The following is a 20,132-nucleotide window of genomic DNA, read 5'->3' as shown; positions in this document are numbered from 1 at the left end:
TTTGTAAATCGCGGAGATATTTCAAATCCGACCAGAAACAACTATGGCGATGGACATAGACCTAAAGTCGAAGCGAAATGTTCTGGAAACATCGGGAAAAGTGGAATTTTGACACTCAAAGGGTAAACAGGCCAATAAGTCCTTGTGGACATTACTTTCCCATATGTCCTTCAGCTCAGCAAATAAACCAGCCTGTGCTATTCAATTATGGATCTAACAACAAAAGCCGTAAGGCGCTTAGGGCTGAGCGAAAATAATTCCTTATTAGTTCAAATAAATATAGGTATATTGAAGCTACAACGCTCTTTGTTAAACAAGCGTATACAGTTAGTAAATAAGGAATACAGATTAGAATAAATGCGAATTTTTCGTTATTTCTTTTAGACTTTGTTAGGATTTATTTCATTTTAGTTTCGGGCCAATTGATATGAGGGTGACCATTGAAGAATGACCAATGGATGACATGATGTTAAAATAAAAAAAGTAAACAAATCGATTCATTGATTTGGAGTGATGCTTTCGGTAGATAAACTTTAGAATTTCTTACAACAAAGTGTAATTATGAAAACGGACGCCGTTTTTGTCTATAAATACTAAAATTGATTTACCTAATAGTTAAAAATACTCAAAATCTCTTTAACTAATATATTTTGACCTTTAAAACCAATTTAAAACTTTAAGAGAATTCGTCCGCAATCATAGACAATAGAATCTATAACGGCTCTAGTCTCTAAAACATCACTACAAACAATTAAGAAGTAAAAGCTTGTCTATGGTACAGACCTGGCCTGGTTGTATCCTGGTGAAGTCCAAGGAACCCTGGTTGCTGATGCTCCTCTTCCCTGCCCTGATATCCTTTACTCGCTTTATGGCTAGGAGGATTTTCTTCTGATGTCCCAAACGAACAATGCCCATATCTTCTAAATCCTGAAATTGGAGACAGTTGGATATTATTATACGAAAATGACAATGGATATGAAAAAATTGTCTTCCGAGCGTTATCTCTTCTATACTTAAAGGTTTTAAAAAGAACCGACTGTACACAAGAGAGGAAAACTAGTTTAATTACAAGACCTAAGCCACATCACATGCCTTCGAAATCATTTCTAAGGTACGGTACCCTAAATTAACAGTAACAAGTTGCAGTGTGACTAGAGATCGACGATCCAATGTTGTTACGTGTTTTAGAAGTTGTATTTGGGCGTCGCGCTGTGACAAATCCGTTTGCGCGTTTGACGTCTCGATAAGCCCCATCTATATGATACGTGTGGAACTAGTAGGTCCGCTACAAGGGATATTTTAGAACTTCTATGGCACATGCCGTTCAATCTATGAAATGTTCTCGGACAACTAAAATTAGTTCTTACCTCCCAAGCTAACTGCGTGACGTCATGAACTGTGCGGTACCCCTGTGCAACTAGTGCTGGGCCGTACTCCTCCAACCGAAGCAACCGCAGCCATTCTTCTAGTGAACCCTGGAACGGAGACAGAATTTTTTAAATACCTGGGCATATCGCAGGAACCTAGATGCTCTATTATCACTATAAAGTGACTTAATTCACTTAAAAACCAAAAGAAATAGTTCAGTATATTCCCGTTTTGTTTATTACCATCTCCCTATCGTCCCATTTTCATGGGGATCCTCTTACTTAACCTGATGATTTGACAGGTCCGATCTTTTACGGAAGCGACTGCCAATGACCTATTAACTAGTTCTAACGGGAAAACAGGTTCCCGTTTTGTTGCAAATCAAATACACTTCTAACGACTTTGTAATTCTAATAGGTACCAAAAAGTTTTCATCGAAGCTTACATCTACACCTCTCCCTGCCACGTCTATTAAGCGGGAAGGTAGGGTTGCATATAAATGAGGTGTCTAGTTGTCTTCGCACGGGTTGAATCCATCTACGTCGCAACTCCTACTTACCGGTATATAATCAGGCAGATTGTCAGGCACATTAAGATTGGCAAGCTCAGCCTTTAACCGCTTCCTGTGGTTGGGTTTCTTTATCCCCACGGCTGTAAGGTCCTCGGGCGTCATTCTTGTCACTGTAGGCAGGTCGTACCCAGCTTCTATGAAAAGTCGCGCGTATTCCTCCATTTGAAGGTCTGCTAGCCAAGCGTGGATTATGTCAGGATCCTGAAAGAGAGAAGCATTTTTTAGATATTGTTCATGAAAATATTTTATCTACTAGTCCGTTGGGGAATCGTTATGATTGTTTCGTTTTGTAAATTTTGTGGAAAATCAGTGTTTATGGAGGGAAGAGATCTAAGGCAAGTAAGTAAACATTTTATTTCCAAAACAAAGGTACCTTCTTACTTGAAAGAAACCCACAGAACGTCGGTCTACTTTTAACAAAATCTAAAAATTAATTGAACTACTGACTATGAATCGAATCCATATTCGATTACCTCCATGAGGCATATGTTCAGCTAAAGAGTATATATGTCGTGGCCAGATCGTAGAATTGCTCATTTCATGATGTGCTCGACCATTTCATGAAATGTGACCATTTCATAAAATAGAATATCATTCGTTGGCCACATCATGATGTGGTTTGGGCAGATCGATGAACACAAAACGTTTAACGATATGAGCAACTAAATGCATGATTACTTCATGATATGGCCAAACGTTGGCAATCATATTGTAAAATTAGTAACATTATCCACCGAGAGTGGCGCTGGTGTCGATTATATTAAAAACTTGATTGATATTATAATCGATGAATCAATGTAATTGTACAATTTTCCATATCGAATAGTTACATAATTTTGAACCTAAGAAATTAATCGACTATTCGCATTTTTATTACACCACATAGCATGAACCACGCCTACATTAACGATATGGCCAAACGTTGATTGATATATCATTAAACGTTGACGTTTCAACGATATGGTCAACTTAAGTTGGCCATTTCATGAAATATGACCATTTCATGAAATGGTCGAACACATCATGAAATGATTAATTCTAAGATCTGGCCACGACATACTTATATACCTGCAACCCTTGTGCAATCATGACACGGACATTAACCACGGTGATTTCACAATGACAAGCGGCGTGGTAGCGATGTGCCTTGCTCGTCCACTTTCACCCCTGACTCAAAAGAATAGTTGAGACTGTTGAGGTCAGATTTACAAGAACTAATTTAGAATAAATCTTAAAGTCGATGATCTGCCGGAACCGATGGAGGTGGATCATCCGCTCCAGGCGCAACGCTGACGCTGATGCCATCCTCAGAGATGAAGGATCCACCCCAGAGTCAGAGAGCGAGAATCTAGAAGATATCTTACCGGCAACCCTTGCGCGATCATAGCACGAACTCTATCAACGGTGTCCCCACAGTGGCAGGCAGCGTGATGATGGTGGGGCATGCGGCCGGACGCTCGTCCACTGTCCAGAGACGCTGATGAATGTCTGGACCCTGAGCCGGCTGACCCTGAGGAGGAGCCGGGACTGTCGCGGCCGGGACTCTGGAATGGTGATGAGAGAGTAAATGTTAGATTTATTAAAAAATGTTTTACTATAAGTAAGTTTGAGTAGGCTAGGTACCATTTGAAACCAGAGAGAGAAAATGCAAAATATGCCTACCACTTAGTGAAGTTTAATTAGTCAAACAGCCACACAGGCGTTATGTTATCGCATCGGAATAATACTTTAATATTTTTTTATTTATTTATTGCACAAAAATAAAAATACAATACATTGCCTACAAACTAATAATTATGTGCTCTACAATCTAAAAAAAAATATGAACAAGGGTCCCCAAACTAGACAAGTGCCTGTGTCTTGGGGAACCAGTTAAAAGTCATAATTCCTGCAGTCACCTCCTAATTTTATTTTAAGTTATACCCGTCACATTCCGCCGAAAAGGAAAGGGACGGATAATTGCCAACAAGTTAATTTTAAAACGAATGAATAACCGGGGCGAATAAAATAGGCTCTGTCGGGTTATTGTCCAAAGTAAAATTTTTAGACGGTTATTTTCGATTTCTGCTTAAAATTGACGTGTGTTCCATAAATTTTATGCCTGTCGATTACCCGTCCCTTTCTTTTTCAACGAATAAGAAAATGACATTTATTATTAGTACCACTAATGAAAACATCTCAAAGATTTTAGTTTCCCAAGGTAAACCTAATGTGAGTCTTTTTTGACAACATAACATAACATAAACAGCCTATACACGTCCCACTGCTGGGCACAGGCCTCCCCTCAATCAACCGGAGGGGATATGCTCCATAACATACTCGACCACGCTGCTCCAATGCGGGTTGGTGGAGGTGTTTTTACGGCTAATAGCCGGGACCAACGGCTTAACGTGCCCTCCGAAGCACGGAATCATCTTACTTTTTCGGACAATCAAGTGATTCAAGCTTGAAAAATCCATCCACCCATCGGGAATCGAACCCGGACCTCCAGATCGTGAGCCCAACGCTCTAACCACTAGACCACGGAGGCTGTTTTTGATAGTCATAGTTTTTCTCATAAGCATGAATGTATCCAGGTTGAGAATCTATACGAAGAAGAAGTCCTCAAGACCTCACTGAAAAAAGTTAGAGCAAATATCAAACAATACCTGTGTCATATCAATCCCCTGGTCATCGCTAAGAGCTAGCTGGTGGTGGTAGTAGACGGCTGCTTTATGGGTGAGCGGCTGCGAAGGAGGGGGGAAGGTGAAGGTACCCCCTCCTGCAGGGCTCTTGCCCAGGCTGCCACTCGCTCCGGATACTCCGGAAACCCCGGAGACCGTGCTGCCGTAGTCTGAATGGTCATCTGGAATAAAATTTTGGGGAAATTAGGCATTTGTGTAAGTTTATTGTTTTGTTTAAAATTGTTGTGGTGTGTCAAAATATTTACAGGAGAATTGTTTAATACATAGGCCAATTTCAACCAATTTAGACAAAAAAATGCCTAAAGACACCAACAAAATACTTTATATATTATTCGTTGTCTTCTTATTTTCTAATTTTAGTCTAGCTGGTTTAATTCCTAAAAAAACATATCCGAATTGATGAAATGCTGATTTTCAAACGGTTTTTATCACGATTGTACTGTACAAAAAAAAAACGCGCGAAGTCAAGCCACTCGCCGTAAACAGACTCGCCGTAGCGGGAATCGCCGCGCGCCGTTCGGAGAGTCGCTATGAACGCTACAATTCGATTTGAGAATGCACAGTTGCTGCAATTCATTGTGTAGTACACACTAAAATTAACGTTTTGTATTATGGCAACACTGTGTTTTTCTTTTCTTCTACCCTTTTAACATCATGGCGACCGGGTGTTCCTTTTTCTCCTATTGTTAATTTAAGTAATTTTAAAATATTACAGTCTATTTCCAAATTCAAGCATGTGTTTTCATTCACATAACACCAGAGACGCACACACATAGTTATTAGTTATAAATGCAAAATTAGAAAGAAAGAAACATTATTTTTTTAGGACGCTACAGATCTAGATAGTACAATAACACCATAATACAAAGACCTCTCTATTTCCTTTCCACACGTTAACCACTGGAGTGATTAAGATAAAAAAAAACAATGCAAATCCAAATCATGACAGGGAAGGTCTTGTGTGAATTTGAACTATACCTTTCGGACCTTCCAAGTAGGTACCTACTATGGCACATTAAGCAGTCGGTCCTCCTTATTATTTACTTAAGTAATTATACATTGGCGGTCCCAAGGTTGATGAGATCAGTTATTGGTATCACAATAACTCATACGAAAGAAGAAGATGGTAGCGCGCAGGCTGGGAGCGAGTTGGCCGTCATAGACCAGTATTCGCTCGGGTCGAACTTAAAAAAAAAAAACTGTTCAAACTTACCTCTCGTATGCGAGGGCGTATCCGGAGGTTGGGGGTAAGGCTGCTCCTCGCATGAAGCGTAGCCCTGAGACCCGAAGCTGGAGCCTGAGTGGCGATGTTGCGGAGTCCCGAAGGCGTCTCCGGGCACGGCGGGCGGAGGCACGCGCTTGGCCGTGGCGGTCTTACCCGCGCCACTGCCTCCGCGAGACATTCCGCCCACTGGAAATTAAAAAAAGAATAGGTTAACACTTTCACGGATATACCACGGGTCATTGGCCTTTTATTCATAATAACATAGCATCCACCCGCGTGGAGCCGCTGGATGCGGGCAGCGCAGGACCGATCGTCGTGGAGATCCTTGGGGGAGGCCTATGCCCAGCAGTGGGCGTCGTACGGCTGATGAACATAGGATCACGCATGTATCCCCAAAGGGGTAGGCAGAGGTGTATAGTACATACACCCACTCCTCGCCAGCGATGTTTAAGTCCCATGTTATAGAGGTCGAGCCTATTACCATTTACCGGGCACAATCTATAACAAGTCTTGGAAAAAATGGAATAAGGAGAGAGCAATCTGGCAGAGTTTTTACATAAGTACATTAACCCAACCCAATTAATGATATTTATTAAATAATAGGTATATTAAATACTAAACATGGAACGTGTGTACATAACATAACATAAGCAGCCTATATAATGTCCCACTGCTGGGCACAGGCCTCCCCCTCAATCAACCGGAGGGGGAACGTGTGTATTCAAATTCAAAAATATCTTTATTCAGTAGTAACATAGTTACACTTTGAATCGTCAATTTTTACATAACGAACGTCTCATCCGCCTAAAACTACTGCAGCTTCTCACAACCTGTTTAGCGGGGGAAAAGAAGCTGCAAGAAAATCCTCGGCACATGGCCCTAGACGTTCTTTAAAATACACAGTGTATATATATAAATATAACAGTGTATTTAATAAAATCACACGTTTATTTATAAGTAGCAACGACATAACATTATGCTGTAAGCTCCCCAAACAAAATAAAATAAAATAAATAAAACAACACATTTGGTACTTAAATTTCGGACAATAATTAGGTGTTTGAACTAACAAGGTTATTATATTACTCTAAAAATGTTTTACCAACTGTTCACACCAGTTTATATCAATTTTAACAGCTGGGAGAATGTTAATCGGTTTACCGTCCATAATTGTGTAAAGCGCTTCCAAAGCAAATTGGACGTAACTGCTAGCTCTTTTATATGTTTATGATTTTATACTTGCTTGTAATATTCCCAGTATAAATCGATCAGGGCCCGTACAATTGTAACTTACAACGACAATCACGTACTCGACAATGCACATCGAATAGTCTTACTTAGTTTATTGCAAATAAAAGAGAAGGTGTAGGTCGTGTCGTATCGGGAGGTGAAGGTTTTGGCGGGAAGAAGAGAGGAATGGCGATTCCTCCACCGACAAGAGCGCAGCTCTTAAATAAAGAGAGAGAGAGAGAGTTTATTGCGAACAGTGTGTTTGCCCAAAGTCGTGACAGGAAAATATGTGCGCGAACTAATCAGAAAAGAAATTATTTATAGCTCCACAAGAGTATCTGTCGATAATGATGTATTTATGTATCAACCCTTTCGAGCGTCATTATCCCTGATTGGTCAGATTGCGGCCGCAATCTTTCGGAGTACCCTCACTTTCATCACGCTCATCCCTGTTAGTAGCCACGATAAGCCGGGGGAGGGGGGAACGCCGGTAATAAAGTAAAAACCCCATCAATCATGTTCTGGAGTTCAGCGGGATCGCACGCCCGGATCGGACAGCTAATTGCTTGTGCCGAATCGATACCGCCAACTAATGGCCGAGAAAAATCGACATCAAATTAATTGCGATGCAAAGTGTCGATAAAGGAAAAAAGCTTCGCGCCTCTTTTTTGCAAATTAAGTTCTTTCGAGGGTAAACACTGCGGTCCGTAAACGGTTGTTGTTATGAAACTCTTTGCGGTAAACAATGATTTTGAAAGCGGCGGAGAGAGTAAACAGGGTTATTAGATGAATTTTCAACAAGACCGATTTGTTTAGGAGCACAAACAACTTTTTACAATGAGAAAGTGTATTTTTTACAAGAGGAAATGATGCGGTCGAATAAAAATGCGTAAGATTTATGTTTATGCGCTGATACTCTTTATGTTCCGTCCGAAACGGCTTTCTTTATGAAGCAAATTTATGTGTTCAATTACTCGCACGCAATCATTATTTGAATACTGAATACCCCATTAAATAAATATAAATAAAATATTGAAGAAAGCACGCAATATGTAAGTAATTTTAAATACTCAAATTGACACTTGAGCTTTATGCATACGCACTCGACTCTACTTAAGATACTTTTATGTATGACACACTTTTCTAATTACAAATATCCTACAACCCGCAGTGGAGATGTCTGGTGGAGTTATGCTCCATATCTCTTCCGGTTGATTGAGGGGACGCCTGCGCCCAGCAATGCGACTTAAGGGCTTATTACACCTATCTGTCCGGGAGGCTAGATGCGTCATGGTCACATGTGGTTAACATGGTTACGTCCCGCCGATTTGCTGTTAGACTACACGATCTGGTCGGGAAACGGGAGGTGGTGGGGAGTAACCGTGGTAACAAGCTGTGACCTTGACGCATCTAGCCTCTCCGACAGGTAGGTGTAATAAGCCAATATAAATAAAATAAGAAAAAAAAATAGTATTGTCTTGTAAACAATGAAAAATACTATGCTTATGCGCTATGTTATGCTATGCTAAGCTTTTTAAGCTTTTTTAGTAATACAAGTCGTCTATAAAACCAGGAAGATGGTCCAGGATGTTATGCTTCATAACACTTGAGCCCGTAATCTTGGCAAACACCAGCTAGGTACTTTCTTTTATCACTGTTCTTAAGAAGGTTCATTAGGTCCATCAGGATCATTCGCCCACCTTGGTTTTGATCAGGGTTGCCAACCGCGCATTTGGGAATGCCCCCTATTCCTATAAAAAATATATCTCCAACATAAAAAAAAATAGAATTTCATAAAAAAATAGAGAATTTCAGAAAAAAAAACACTTATACTCTTTTGTGAAGTTAACAAGAAAGATATAAGATTCACACCATTCACCATCACATTCGTACATTGACCGTAAGGTACTCAACAAATACCTATCTCCAAGTCAAGTCATTTCCATTTCAATGTCCGTCAAATAGATGAAATTGAAGCTAGATTGTCTGAAATACTTAATAAATCATGTGAAAAAAACTTTAAAATTTTTCAAAATTTTCCCAATAGGTACTTTTTCCGCAAATTTGCGGGAAACCCCTAATCTGGCAACCCTGGTTTTGATAGCTTCAGTGACAGAGCTTAAGTCTTTGTTCAGTTTTAGGAGGGCTAAATGGAGATAAGTTGGTTTAATACGCCAGTTTTGAAAAGGTAGATATTTTTTAGGTTAGATTACTTCCTCTTTTTTGAAGTCGGTTAAAAAGGTTATATTATAAAGGTGCGTAAGCTCGTCTAAATTTATGGGTTCAATAAATTTCAGATTCGCATTGTAACTTCGTATATATATAAGTATAAAACCTGATCAAAGCAAAAATAATATGACTTTGGTATTCCTGTTGCGATTAAATCAGTAACTCAAAGGAAGCAATCAAAACCAATTTGTCCCGATTGGATTATTTTATCTTTAACCTAACCTAACCTCAAACTAAACATTACTCTCTATCGTAACATTTATCTAGATTGTCGGTGTAGAAATCGTTCGTGATCTTGACACCGGCTATGTTTAATATAATGGCCGATAAAGAGCAAAACAGTAGCGTGTCGCGTTCGTAATAAATATGTGCGTATCTGCTAATTATCGCCGATTAGTCGACTATTACCTGGCCTATTACAAAGTTATGGCTACAGCGGTACGCGATTTCCCTTCGATAGTAAACTTTATGGGTATAGGATAAGGTTGTAGTTCAATATCTCGTCTGTTTAGAGGTTATGTTAGGTGTACGGCTAAAGCGCCATCTCGAGGCGTCCAGTGGAATCAATTAGCAATATCTCCGCGATCTATAGCGCGTGGGATAGAATTTAATGACATTCTTAGCGCAGTGCCCTTATTAATTCAATTATGCGGCGCCAACTTTATAGGGCTTGTTTATTTTTAGAGTTAGACAATAAATTGTGCGTGAATTCCGTGAGCAATTTGTATTAAGTAGGTATCTTATGTAGCGACATGACTTTGCATACGACAGTTAGTTACTGTTACAGGTACGAAATTAGGTACAGTGTAAAAATATAAACAAAAAAAATATGTTTGTTTACTCAAATAGCAAGGAGAACTGTCAAAATTTAAGAATACTCAACAGTAGCGACAGCTGATGGGAGAAATAGGCAGTTATTATAGTCATTAAGTCACTGCGCTGCTTGAAAAAGGAATTGGATAAGCATAAGTCATGTTTAGATTAGCTAATCATGTAATGGATTTTCAGTTTTATAGCTGTAATAAATGTTTCGATATTCGGATATTAAGCTTAAGCTATGATTCAGATAATATAAGCAACATTGGGCCGAGTGTATAGTCATTATTTACATTGAAATATTACTTAATCTTACTTAGTAATATGAAATAATATGCGCAGCTGGCTAACTGTACCTTGTTATTGACCACGGATATTTATTTTATGACTAAATAATGATATATCGTCGCCTTGTTGTGAAAGCCACGTAAGCGCCATTTTCCAAAAATCATATACTGATGCGATTTTCAAATTCAAATTTAGAATATTTATTTCGGAACTAGTCCATTTTCTTCAACAAAACCTCGACTTCATTCTGTAATTCTGTATAAACATTTTGTTTATTTTCAGGACAAAGCATAAGACATTGGTTGGGTAAAGGTTGTTACTAGATAGATGTAATTAGTATGTATTAGCTTATTATTTTAAAAAGCTTGTAATATTAGTAACCTTAAGTAATAATGGATTTCCGCAAAGAAACGCTTGATTCCATTCAGCTGATTGGACAATTAATTTATTTGACAAAATATCGAAACTTCTCTTATGCTTTGTTATTAAAAACACAAAATAACGCCGAACTAAATACGGGCCAAGTAAAAAGAGGAAATATATATTTTTTTGTCTGTTTACCGAAACCCAATAGTTGTGTGGTCATAGTAACTAGCTACACAGTAAATACCTATCCATTACAGTACGTCAATATTTGGACATGGATACGGAAAATATCTTTGGAAGAATAACGGAAAATATCTACGCTAAAATATTATTTGTTTAGACTATGATGATAAAAGTGCTAAGAAAAACAAAAGCGAACTAAAAGAATAATCTGGAATAACCATTAAATTTGATAGTTATATGTCCCTACATAATATCTATATAGGTGTTATCACAACGTTCGTAACGGACTAGTTGTCATATCATCTGCGGCAAACGTTGCGAAGTCGCCCACATTCTTTTTTCGTTCGCAGTAAACTGGCCCAGTGTCATGAAACCGTTCAACAGGGCGCAACGTGATAAAATTATCGATCGATTAAATAAATATTCTCGGAAACGATTAGTTTTTTTTCCTAACACATGATTTATTTGGGTTCACATAAAATATTATCACCAATCGGCAAATCGATATAATTATATCGTCAGAATCGATAAAATGTCAATTTTATCACGTTGCGCATGTTAGCCCTACAGATGAGTTGTCTACAAGTGTAAACTCATCCGTAGACCAGATATTCATTGGGCGACATGCCACCTAATCCGGAAAATCTACAATAAAAGTTTTAACTAGACTTTTCAACGTGCTTATTGTACTCAATAACTTTTGATATTCGTGTTCAAATATAGGTATAAGTAGATGGAACCGTACAGGGCCAGGCTTAGCCTCTTTTTTACGTGACTAAGAAGTGGACGTTTCTAGAAGTGGTAATTTCAAGAGTACACATTACCGCCAAAAGGATTTAGGCCACAATTATGCTTCCACGATATCTGTTATAAATAATTTAATCACAAAATCTTTTTATACACTTTGAACTTCTGATATTTCGCTTTAATCATTGTAACTAGGAACATGTCGCTATAATCGTAGACTGCTCAAGATACCAGACCCCACAGCTGGAATCTCTATTAATCCCCGGCGTCCCTTTGTCCAATTTAACCGTTTAAATGAGTGCACATTAATTAGTGACGATGCAGTTTAGTATAGATGTTTATTGAGACGTTCCACGCTAACTTGCAATTCATTTCGCTTTGACATTATGTCATATGTTGATAAATCTCACGCCCGTAATCCTTAAAGGGGTGGACAGAGCCACCAATTAGAAGAAAACTTACTGCCACTTTTGATGCGAAGACCTTAGATGGATGGATGATGATACGAGATCAGCCCCTGAACGCCTACATTATAAAATGATCTACAATCTTGTTCTTTTTAATGCCTCACGGTAGTCACCGCATTTCCGAATACAAAAAATGCTAATTTCCATGTTAATTTTTTACTAGATTTATCGTGTATCAGAATTTGAATTCAGAACTAAATACCTAATTTCTAGTTCTTTTCTTCAGAACAAATCCGTTGTAAACAAGTAAACAAAACAAAAATAACATAGATAGGTACCTATGTACGTAGTTCTTAATTTAAATTGTGATACTTACACATGTGATGAACATGAAAATTATTATTCGGAAAGCGCAAATGCATTGCCAAAGGACACTAAGGAAATAGAAGCATTGTACCTACATCTGTTTTATGACATGACCGAGAGAGAAGCAACAAGAATTCTGTGTTTTTTATTAGCCTCTAGTATCTATTTCATATGATGATACTTACATACATACATAGGCATACATATAAATGGTTATAAACATTTCAATACAACTAATACATGTTTGAGTGTGCACAGGTGGATGTTTTATCTACCTATCTATGTCAATATGTTAATGCTAATAGTTTTTCATTTGCAAAAGGTATAAAAACTTTTTGTATTAATTATAATATAAATAAGATCTTAATTAATAAAGCGAATCAAGAATGTGAACGATATTTTTTATAGGAATTGCTACTTAATGGACCGTGAAGCTATCGGCATCTGTAACCATTTGCATATTAATTTCAATTAAATATTTTAATATTAAAAGCTTAAGTTTTACGTAAAACTGCCTTTTAATTTGTATATCGTTGTCTTAAAGTGAAAACCAATTCAAACCAAATTGGAGATGTCCTTAGAAAGGGTTAGTACGATCTACACTGAACCGGCGTGCGTGTATGAAACGATTGATGAATGTGGACGAAGCAAGAGAAGTTTGTCAGGAATGCCACATGACATTGCATAGTCTGTGCTTACCCTGGTGGAAAATAGGCGTGAGTTTATGTATGTATGGTGAAAATTACGTAAGCGCCTTCTTGAAAAATCACATTCTCATGTGACTTTCTTCAACAGAACCTGTATTTCTTTCAATAAATCTTAATTCCGGTAAAATAGAGACGTCATTTTTTTACCTGGATTGAAACTAGAGTGTTTATTGCGAGCTTTTGTTAAAAAAAAAACATATCTGAATGTGATTTTTCAAATGGGCCCTTACGTGGGTTTCACAATAAGGCGACTATGTGAAAAAAGGGATTTCAATATTAAAATGACGTAGATTAAAAAATGTTAAATTGACCTTCAGCAAGTTTATCTATGACAGGTTACGTTCAATAAATGATTCTGATTTTGAAAATAATCCATGTCAGATAGCTAAGTAGGCACTGTTATAGAACATAATCGATCAGCCTAATCTCGACTGAAACATCACTACGCTAATGATCGTCACAGACCTGGCTTCTATATTTTGACAGATCTAATTCCTACCTCGCGGTGAAGCTATTATAAAACTCTTCAATCTACATTCAAAAATAACATAAGCACACGAGTAATATCCCAATTGGTGTAGTCAGAAGTACATCCATCGCAATATGAACTAAGTACTTACCCACATTAAACAGCCTATATACGTCCCACTGCTGGGCACAGTCCTCCCCTCAATCAATCGGAGGGGGTATGGAGCATACTCTACCACGCTGCTCCACTGCGGGTTGGTGGAGGTGTTTTTACGGCTAACAGCCGGAACCAACGGCTTAACGTGTCCTCCTAAGCACGGAATCATTTTACTTTTTCTTATCAGGTGATTCAAGCCTGAAAAGTCCTTACCAAAGTCTCACAAAGTGATTTCGACAATGTCCCCATCGGGAATCGAGACCGGACCTCCAGATCGTGAGCCTAACGCTCTAACCACTAGACCACGGAGGCTGTTCTAATCTATGTATGTATATTGAAATATTATCACTAATTATATTGAATAAGATGTTCTGTTTAACAGAACATTAGTCTTAAATTCAAAATAAATATCTCCCACAGTACATGAAAGAGTGAAAGTCCGTGATATCCATAAAGCTTTATAGGTGAAGGAGAAACAAAGGCAAGTATTATCAGTCATTACGGAGGAACAATTAGAAGGCACGACCGGCTAATGACTTAACCCACAACAATTAGAGCAGCTTGCGCAACTTGCTGGGCGAAGAGTGTAAATTAAACCTTGGTAAGTAGTAAGAAGTTTTTGTAAGTAGTGTTTTTGGTTGTTTAAAATGTTTATTTCCAGTTTTTCTATTATTTTATTTTCAAAAGAAAAGCTTTCTTTTATGATTTCATTACGATTTTCGCTAAATGTTCAGTGCTTCGGTTTCTTGCTCTTTGAAGAAATAATATTTATCATTTTTTGTTACCTAATTAAAACCAGGTTTAAATTGAAAAAAAAAAAAAAAATACTGGAAGTAGTTCGCATTAGACGAATGTTATAAAATAACTGAACTTTTCATTAAATTATGATTGTTCGGTGTATTGGAAATTTCTCTAGTGCATCATTGTCCTGCCAAGTAACGAATACCATCCAAGGCCAATCTCCATTAAGCTAAGTCAAAAATAATTTAAAAAAAAACATTTTAGTCACCATATGCGTTTTATGTACCTAGCTACCCCAGTTTATGTTCCACATTCAAATGTGAAATTTAATAAAACTCGTTTTGTTGAACGAAACTTCGGAAGTGTTTCAGACATAACATAAAAACTTGAACATGTCTAAAGCTAAAAAGAAAATAAAGAAATTGTGCGGGCTACAACAGAAGTGGACGCCACGTTGGACAATGCCCACTTGTTGCTACCACCCATCAATCTATCCCACAATGCAAGGCACCAAGACAAGTGATCTCGACGCCAGAATACGTGGGAATAATGGGAAAATTATTTGTATAAAATATTTTTACCACTGGAGATTCGAACTCGGTAACACCGAAGCGAATGTACGTTCTAAACCGTTGCGCCAAACTGCCAGTTAGGACAAGGCGCTAAAATTGGATTGTATCGTTCGGGCGCGCGTGTTTAATAAGCGCCATCTGGTGTTGATTGCTGATACTAACGTGAATGGAATTGATTTTCGTTTTATTTTGAAGTGCAGTTATTGGACCTTATTATTTTTTATTTACCGATAAAGCTACTGATATTACGTTAGCTTATATTTATTAGCGCTCGTTCGACCAAAACATAACTTCAATACTTTAATTCTGTTTCTCTTTCTCTATTTAGTATCTTTGTAAAATAAATACTACAATGTAGATAGGGTAGATAAGATAGAGATAACCGATTATTTACTGAGGATATTTTTTATTATTATTTGACAATTTATTATACACAGGACATAACAGAGAAACACCATTTGACAAAAGGATGAACGACAAAAAGTTTTTTTCAACTCTAACATTTTTTTCTTTCTCAGATGGTCAAAATCTATCCAATTCAATGTCAAATAATTAAAAGGACGTCCTGTGTCGTTCGAAGTCAAAAAGCGTTTAATTTATCTTTAATCAAGACTGTTTAATTAAGCGATTGGTCCCTCGCGGAAGCTGTGTACTTTTTTGTCGCGACTTATTTACGTTGTCATTCACTGCGTGCCTGGAGGAAGCTGTTTGACTCTCTCCTTCGATACCGTCGCAGTGTCCGATCTCAGTATGATAAGCGTGAGTTCTAGCAGGGAGGAAGTGATACAAATTCGATCCGTTCGGTCTGCGGTAGGGCTGCTACTTCTCGGCAACTGAAAAACTTTTGTTTTCTTTTTTTTTCAAGAATTGGGTTGCGTCTATGGTCAAGATAAATTATGAAATTCTGATTACTAAATAACGTTTAACGACATTTGATCACGTCACAGTGTGCTTTTTCTTAAAAATTCCATAATTGTTTCGTGTTTTGACGTTTAGTAAAAAATAACTGGTTTGAGTATGTAGTTGGAGACTAGCCTATTCTTTTGGACTTCGGATAGTAAATATTATATATTATATAGTGGGACGTGTATATAAATTGTTTATGTTACTTTCAAAACCATGAGGTAAAGACACTACCGATAATCAAACTTACATCTAAAAAGTTAAAAAGATAATGTATCGTCTCTGTGGCGTATTTGTGACATTGAATATCGACGCTTTATAGTGAAAAAAAAAAAACACATTACTTAGTGCTTTTTTAAAAATCTCGTCGCACTAGCAAATTTCAATCCAAGTAAAAAAATGTGGTCTCGATTTTTACCTGGATTGAAATAAATTAAAGAAATCGAGGTTTGTTGAAGAAAATCATATTAAAATTGTTATTTTTTTTGTTTTTTTTTTTCTATAAGGCACGTGGGTTGTTTCCACAATAAGGTAACGATATACGTTACATAGACATTACATATATGTGTGAACAGATTTTAGATACGTACCCAGGTAAATGCGACGTTTTTTATTAGGTACTTAACTATCTCTTTAAAATACAAACGTCTGGCAACCCTACAATGTCCCCCGCTTTCCCCTTGGACAAGTGGACACGGCCGGACATGTCGGCCATAACATGATAGTTAATTATGAATTTACTATGTAATGCGCCCGAGTACATTGTCCTAGGCCGTTCTAGACTAGGTTCGATACATGTCGTTACATTATTAAGTATTAGTGCTTTAAGGGTACCAGCCAAGGTCTTAAAATGTAAAGACTGTCCAGTAGGTACTTTGGTTATGAATTTGTGTATAATATTGAATATAAGTGTCTTAAAATATAAGTGTAAATTATAAGTTTCTTTGTCTTTTTTTTAATTAGAAACAGACCACTGCCCTATTTTTCCCTAAAAAAGTAGCATTGAGAATGCTGCACCGACAAGAGCGTGGCTCTTAAATTGATGATGATGATGATAAGTCTTTTAAATAACGATCTCCATGGTCCAGTGGTTGAGAGTTGGGGACATATCACAAAAAATACTTTGTGATCCTTAGTTTGGTTAGGACATTACAGGCTGATCACCTGATTGTCTGAAAGTAAGATTGATCCGTGCTTCGTAAGTCATGTTAAGCCGTTGGTCCCGGTTACTACTTACTGATGTAAGTAAGTATTCGTTACATGAGCCATGCCAGGGACCTTTGGCGGCTCAATGATAATCCCGACACCAGGGTTGATGAGGTTGGTACTCCACCTCCCAACCCACACGATAGAAGTATTTTAAATCAATTACAAAGTAAAAGAAAACCATTAGAAAAAGAATCTACAACATAGAGGTGGCGTAACAAATAGCTCGGTGAGGTATGTACTTAGTTCATCTTGCGATGGATGTACCTCTGACCTCTGGCTGTCTGGATGCAGAAGAAACTGCCTTCCATGTAATCCTGAAATGCACGGGAGTGTCAGCACAACGGGTAAAAATCCTCAAAGGAATGCGGTCGCTCCGCGAAGCCTGTAAAAATCCCAGGAGGCTTCTGAGCTTCTGGAAGGAGTTAGGTTGGTTTACGTAGTCAATAATAGCACGCATAATGGGCCATCTTAGAGTCTAAATGCGGAAAACAGAGCTCACTAACTAACTAACCTCTGACTACCCCATTTGGGATACAGTCGTGAGCTTATGTTGTTATGTAGAAAAAGAATAAAAAAGGCCACTTAATACTAAAGGTTACTTTATATATTTAGTTCATAATACTTTTTTCCTTCATTTTCTTTCATTTTCATTTTCGCTTATTTCTTATTTCTCACTAATGACATCACTGAGCTCTACGGCGCAGGCGTCGCCTTCTAAGATCTATCTTTCTTAGAATCATAAAAGCATCAACTTATAACCATCGAGAAACTTCTCACGCTATCATAATTCATATGAACTCCTTACTGGTAACCACACCGTATTATTTATGTCATAAAGTAAGTTCTTAGTTACTTTAATAAATGGTTAAGTAAGTATGTACATTCACGCAACGTTCCGACTTACGCAAATAAAATGACCAACTAGTCGCTAACTTCCTTTTTAATATTAAATTATAGTAATTCGCTCCTGGCTACTGTTGAGTTTCGTTATTTATAGTCATTTCAATTCGATGTGATAGGTAGCGTTTGTTGATAATGCCTAAAGCGGTATTGCTTATAAGCAGGGTTTATTGGCGTTTGATTTAGACGAAGACTTTAAAATGAAATCCGCTACGAAAGAAGTCCGCGGATTTGAATGGAACTAGATGACAAGTCATAATAATTGGGTCGCGTGTGTAAAAAAAGAAAAGAAAGGAAAACATGAAACAGTTTTAAAAATAATAAATATTTTTTAATTTAATTGCTACTTTGCGAATGATATGCAAGAATTTGAAGGCTCGCCTCCGTATGTGACAAAATTAGGTTAGTTGTGTCACGCATGATTAGACCTTGTTTACGAATTAACAGTCACGGAATGTTATTTTTGTAATTTAAGTATGTAATTTGTATTTGACACCAAAAATTCCTAATTTATAATTAATTCTTTGACTTAGCATGTAATGACAGTAGGTACGCATGAATCTTAATTATTATTGTCTTACAAAAGTCATTTCGAGATAAACAAAAGCAAGAGAAATGTGCCAGGATCGAAGCAAATGAAATTCCATAGTCTCTGTTTATGTATTTACCTAAACAAAGACCGGAGTTTTTACTATTTTGCCTCGTGAATATTAAACCATAATAATTCACAGCAGGGCTTACAGACATTTTTCGCTGCTAGACAAAGCAAAGAAACTGTGGTTTTCCAAGTAAAAGCGACAGAGAAAATATGCCCTGGTTAAGCACAGAAAGTAGGTACCTAATAGGTAAAAAGAAAATACCACAAATTGCCCCAAAAGAGGTGGACAAAGCAGGAAAAGAGGGAACACGGCCCTCTGTGTGCCCCTACCTCTGCTTTTAATTTACCCTCCAGCAAATTAATGAATAAGCCCATTTACAAAATTGCTAATTACCTGACCATTTAATGAGGTCGCGCCCGCTAGCCTCGCCGGCAGTTTTAATTATATTTTTTAATTTTGTCGGATAATGTTGCATTCATTTATCTTACAGCTAGAATCGACTCTTGAGATACGACATTTGAATAAATGCTTGTCATTGTTATCTGTAGATATACATATATGTATACATATAATATAGACCAAGTATATCGTTTCTCGTACAATACTTTCAGTGATTTCTTTATGAGACTAATTATTGATAATTAATATTAGTTTAATCGACCATACTGTTCTGTACGGTCACGAGTACTAATATGTATAGTATACACTTTGATACCATGTCACATTAACTTTTTTGACAAATTAAACTGTAAGTCTCATTAAATGACAAATATGATAGTGCGACAGAGTTCTAAAGTGGATACATGATATTACTCATGACTGTACTTATCAATATTGGCAAAATAAATGCATCTTCATGTGATAGATTTAGGCATATACTTAGGTATCGTCGCGTTATAGGGAAAATCACGTAAGCGCCTTTTTGGAAAATCACATTTGCGGAATAGACTTTTCATCAGGTATAAGGCATATACTTACATTACTATATCATTAAGTAAAAAAGGTGAAAGGTGATGTTGTTAAAGAAGAGCGGAGTCTTCTAATATAGGCATTGTATGCTTAAAATTACTACCTTAAATGTGTTATACTGATAATGTGTTATTTTAAGCTGTATGTTTTCCTTAAATAAAAAAAATAAAAATAAAATATAAAAATAAAAGAGGGCTCCAATAACTAAAATGTAAAAATTGTGTCTTAAAGAAATAAACACTCTAATTTTATTTATTTATTATTATAAGGCGACCACTATGTCTATTGACTAAGTACCTACAGTCCATTTTCGATAAGCCATACTTACTTAAATCAGTATTTTTGCAGTGGCACGGTAACGGGTGATGTAATGCTTACGTAATTGTAATTATATAAAAAAATGATTGGACTCTTTATTAAGTGAGCC

General features: G+C 37.1%; 1 protein-coding gene across 5 annotated transcripts in view; it reads right to left on the bottom strand.

The window, feature by feature from the left end:
• Nucleotides 1-20,132, bottom strand: part of LOC126368777 (caskin-2) — a 336,044-nt gene that overhangs the window by 3,975 nt on the left and 311,937 nt on the right. For all 5 annotated transcript variants that reach the window (XM_050012925.1, XM_050012921.1, XM_050012922.1 and 2 more), the window contains 6 exons: nucleotides 5,837-6,034; nucleotides 4,588-4,784; nucleotides 3,304-3,483; nucleotides 1,928-2,140; nucleotides 1,368-1,475; nucleotides 784-927 (listed from right to left, as the gene is read on the bottom strand). In XM_050012925.1, coding sequence (XP_049868882.1) covers nucleotides 784-927; nucleotides 1,368-1,475; nucleotides 1,928-2,140; nucleotides 3,304-3,483; nucleotides 4,588-4,784; nucleotides 5,837-6,034 — 1,040 coding nt within the window. The remainder of the gene's footprint in view (nucleotides 1-783; nucleotides 928-1,367; nucleotides 1,476-1,927; nucleotides 2,141-3,303; nucleotides 3,484-4,587; nucleotides 4,785-5,836; nucleotides 6,035-20,132) is intronic.

Source organism: Pectinophora gossypiella, chromosome 8 (genome assembly GCF_024362695.1).
Source record: "Pectinophora gossypiella chromosome 8, ilPecGoss1.1, whole genome shotgun sequence".
Taxonomy (NCBI): Eukaryota; Metazoa; Arthropoda; class Insecta; order Lepidoptera; family Gelechiidae; genus Pectinophora; species Pectinophora gossypiella.
Note: the sequence above shows the minus strand (reverse complement) of the source record. Positions and strands in the feature narration are given on the sequence as shown.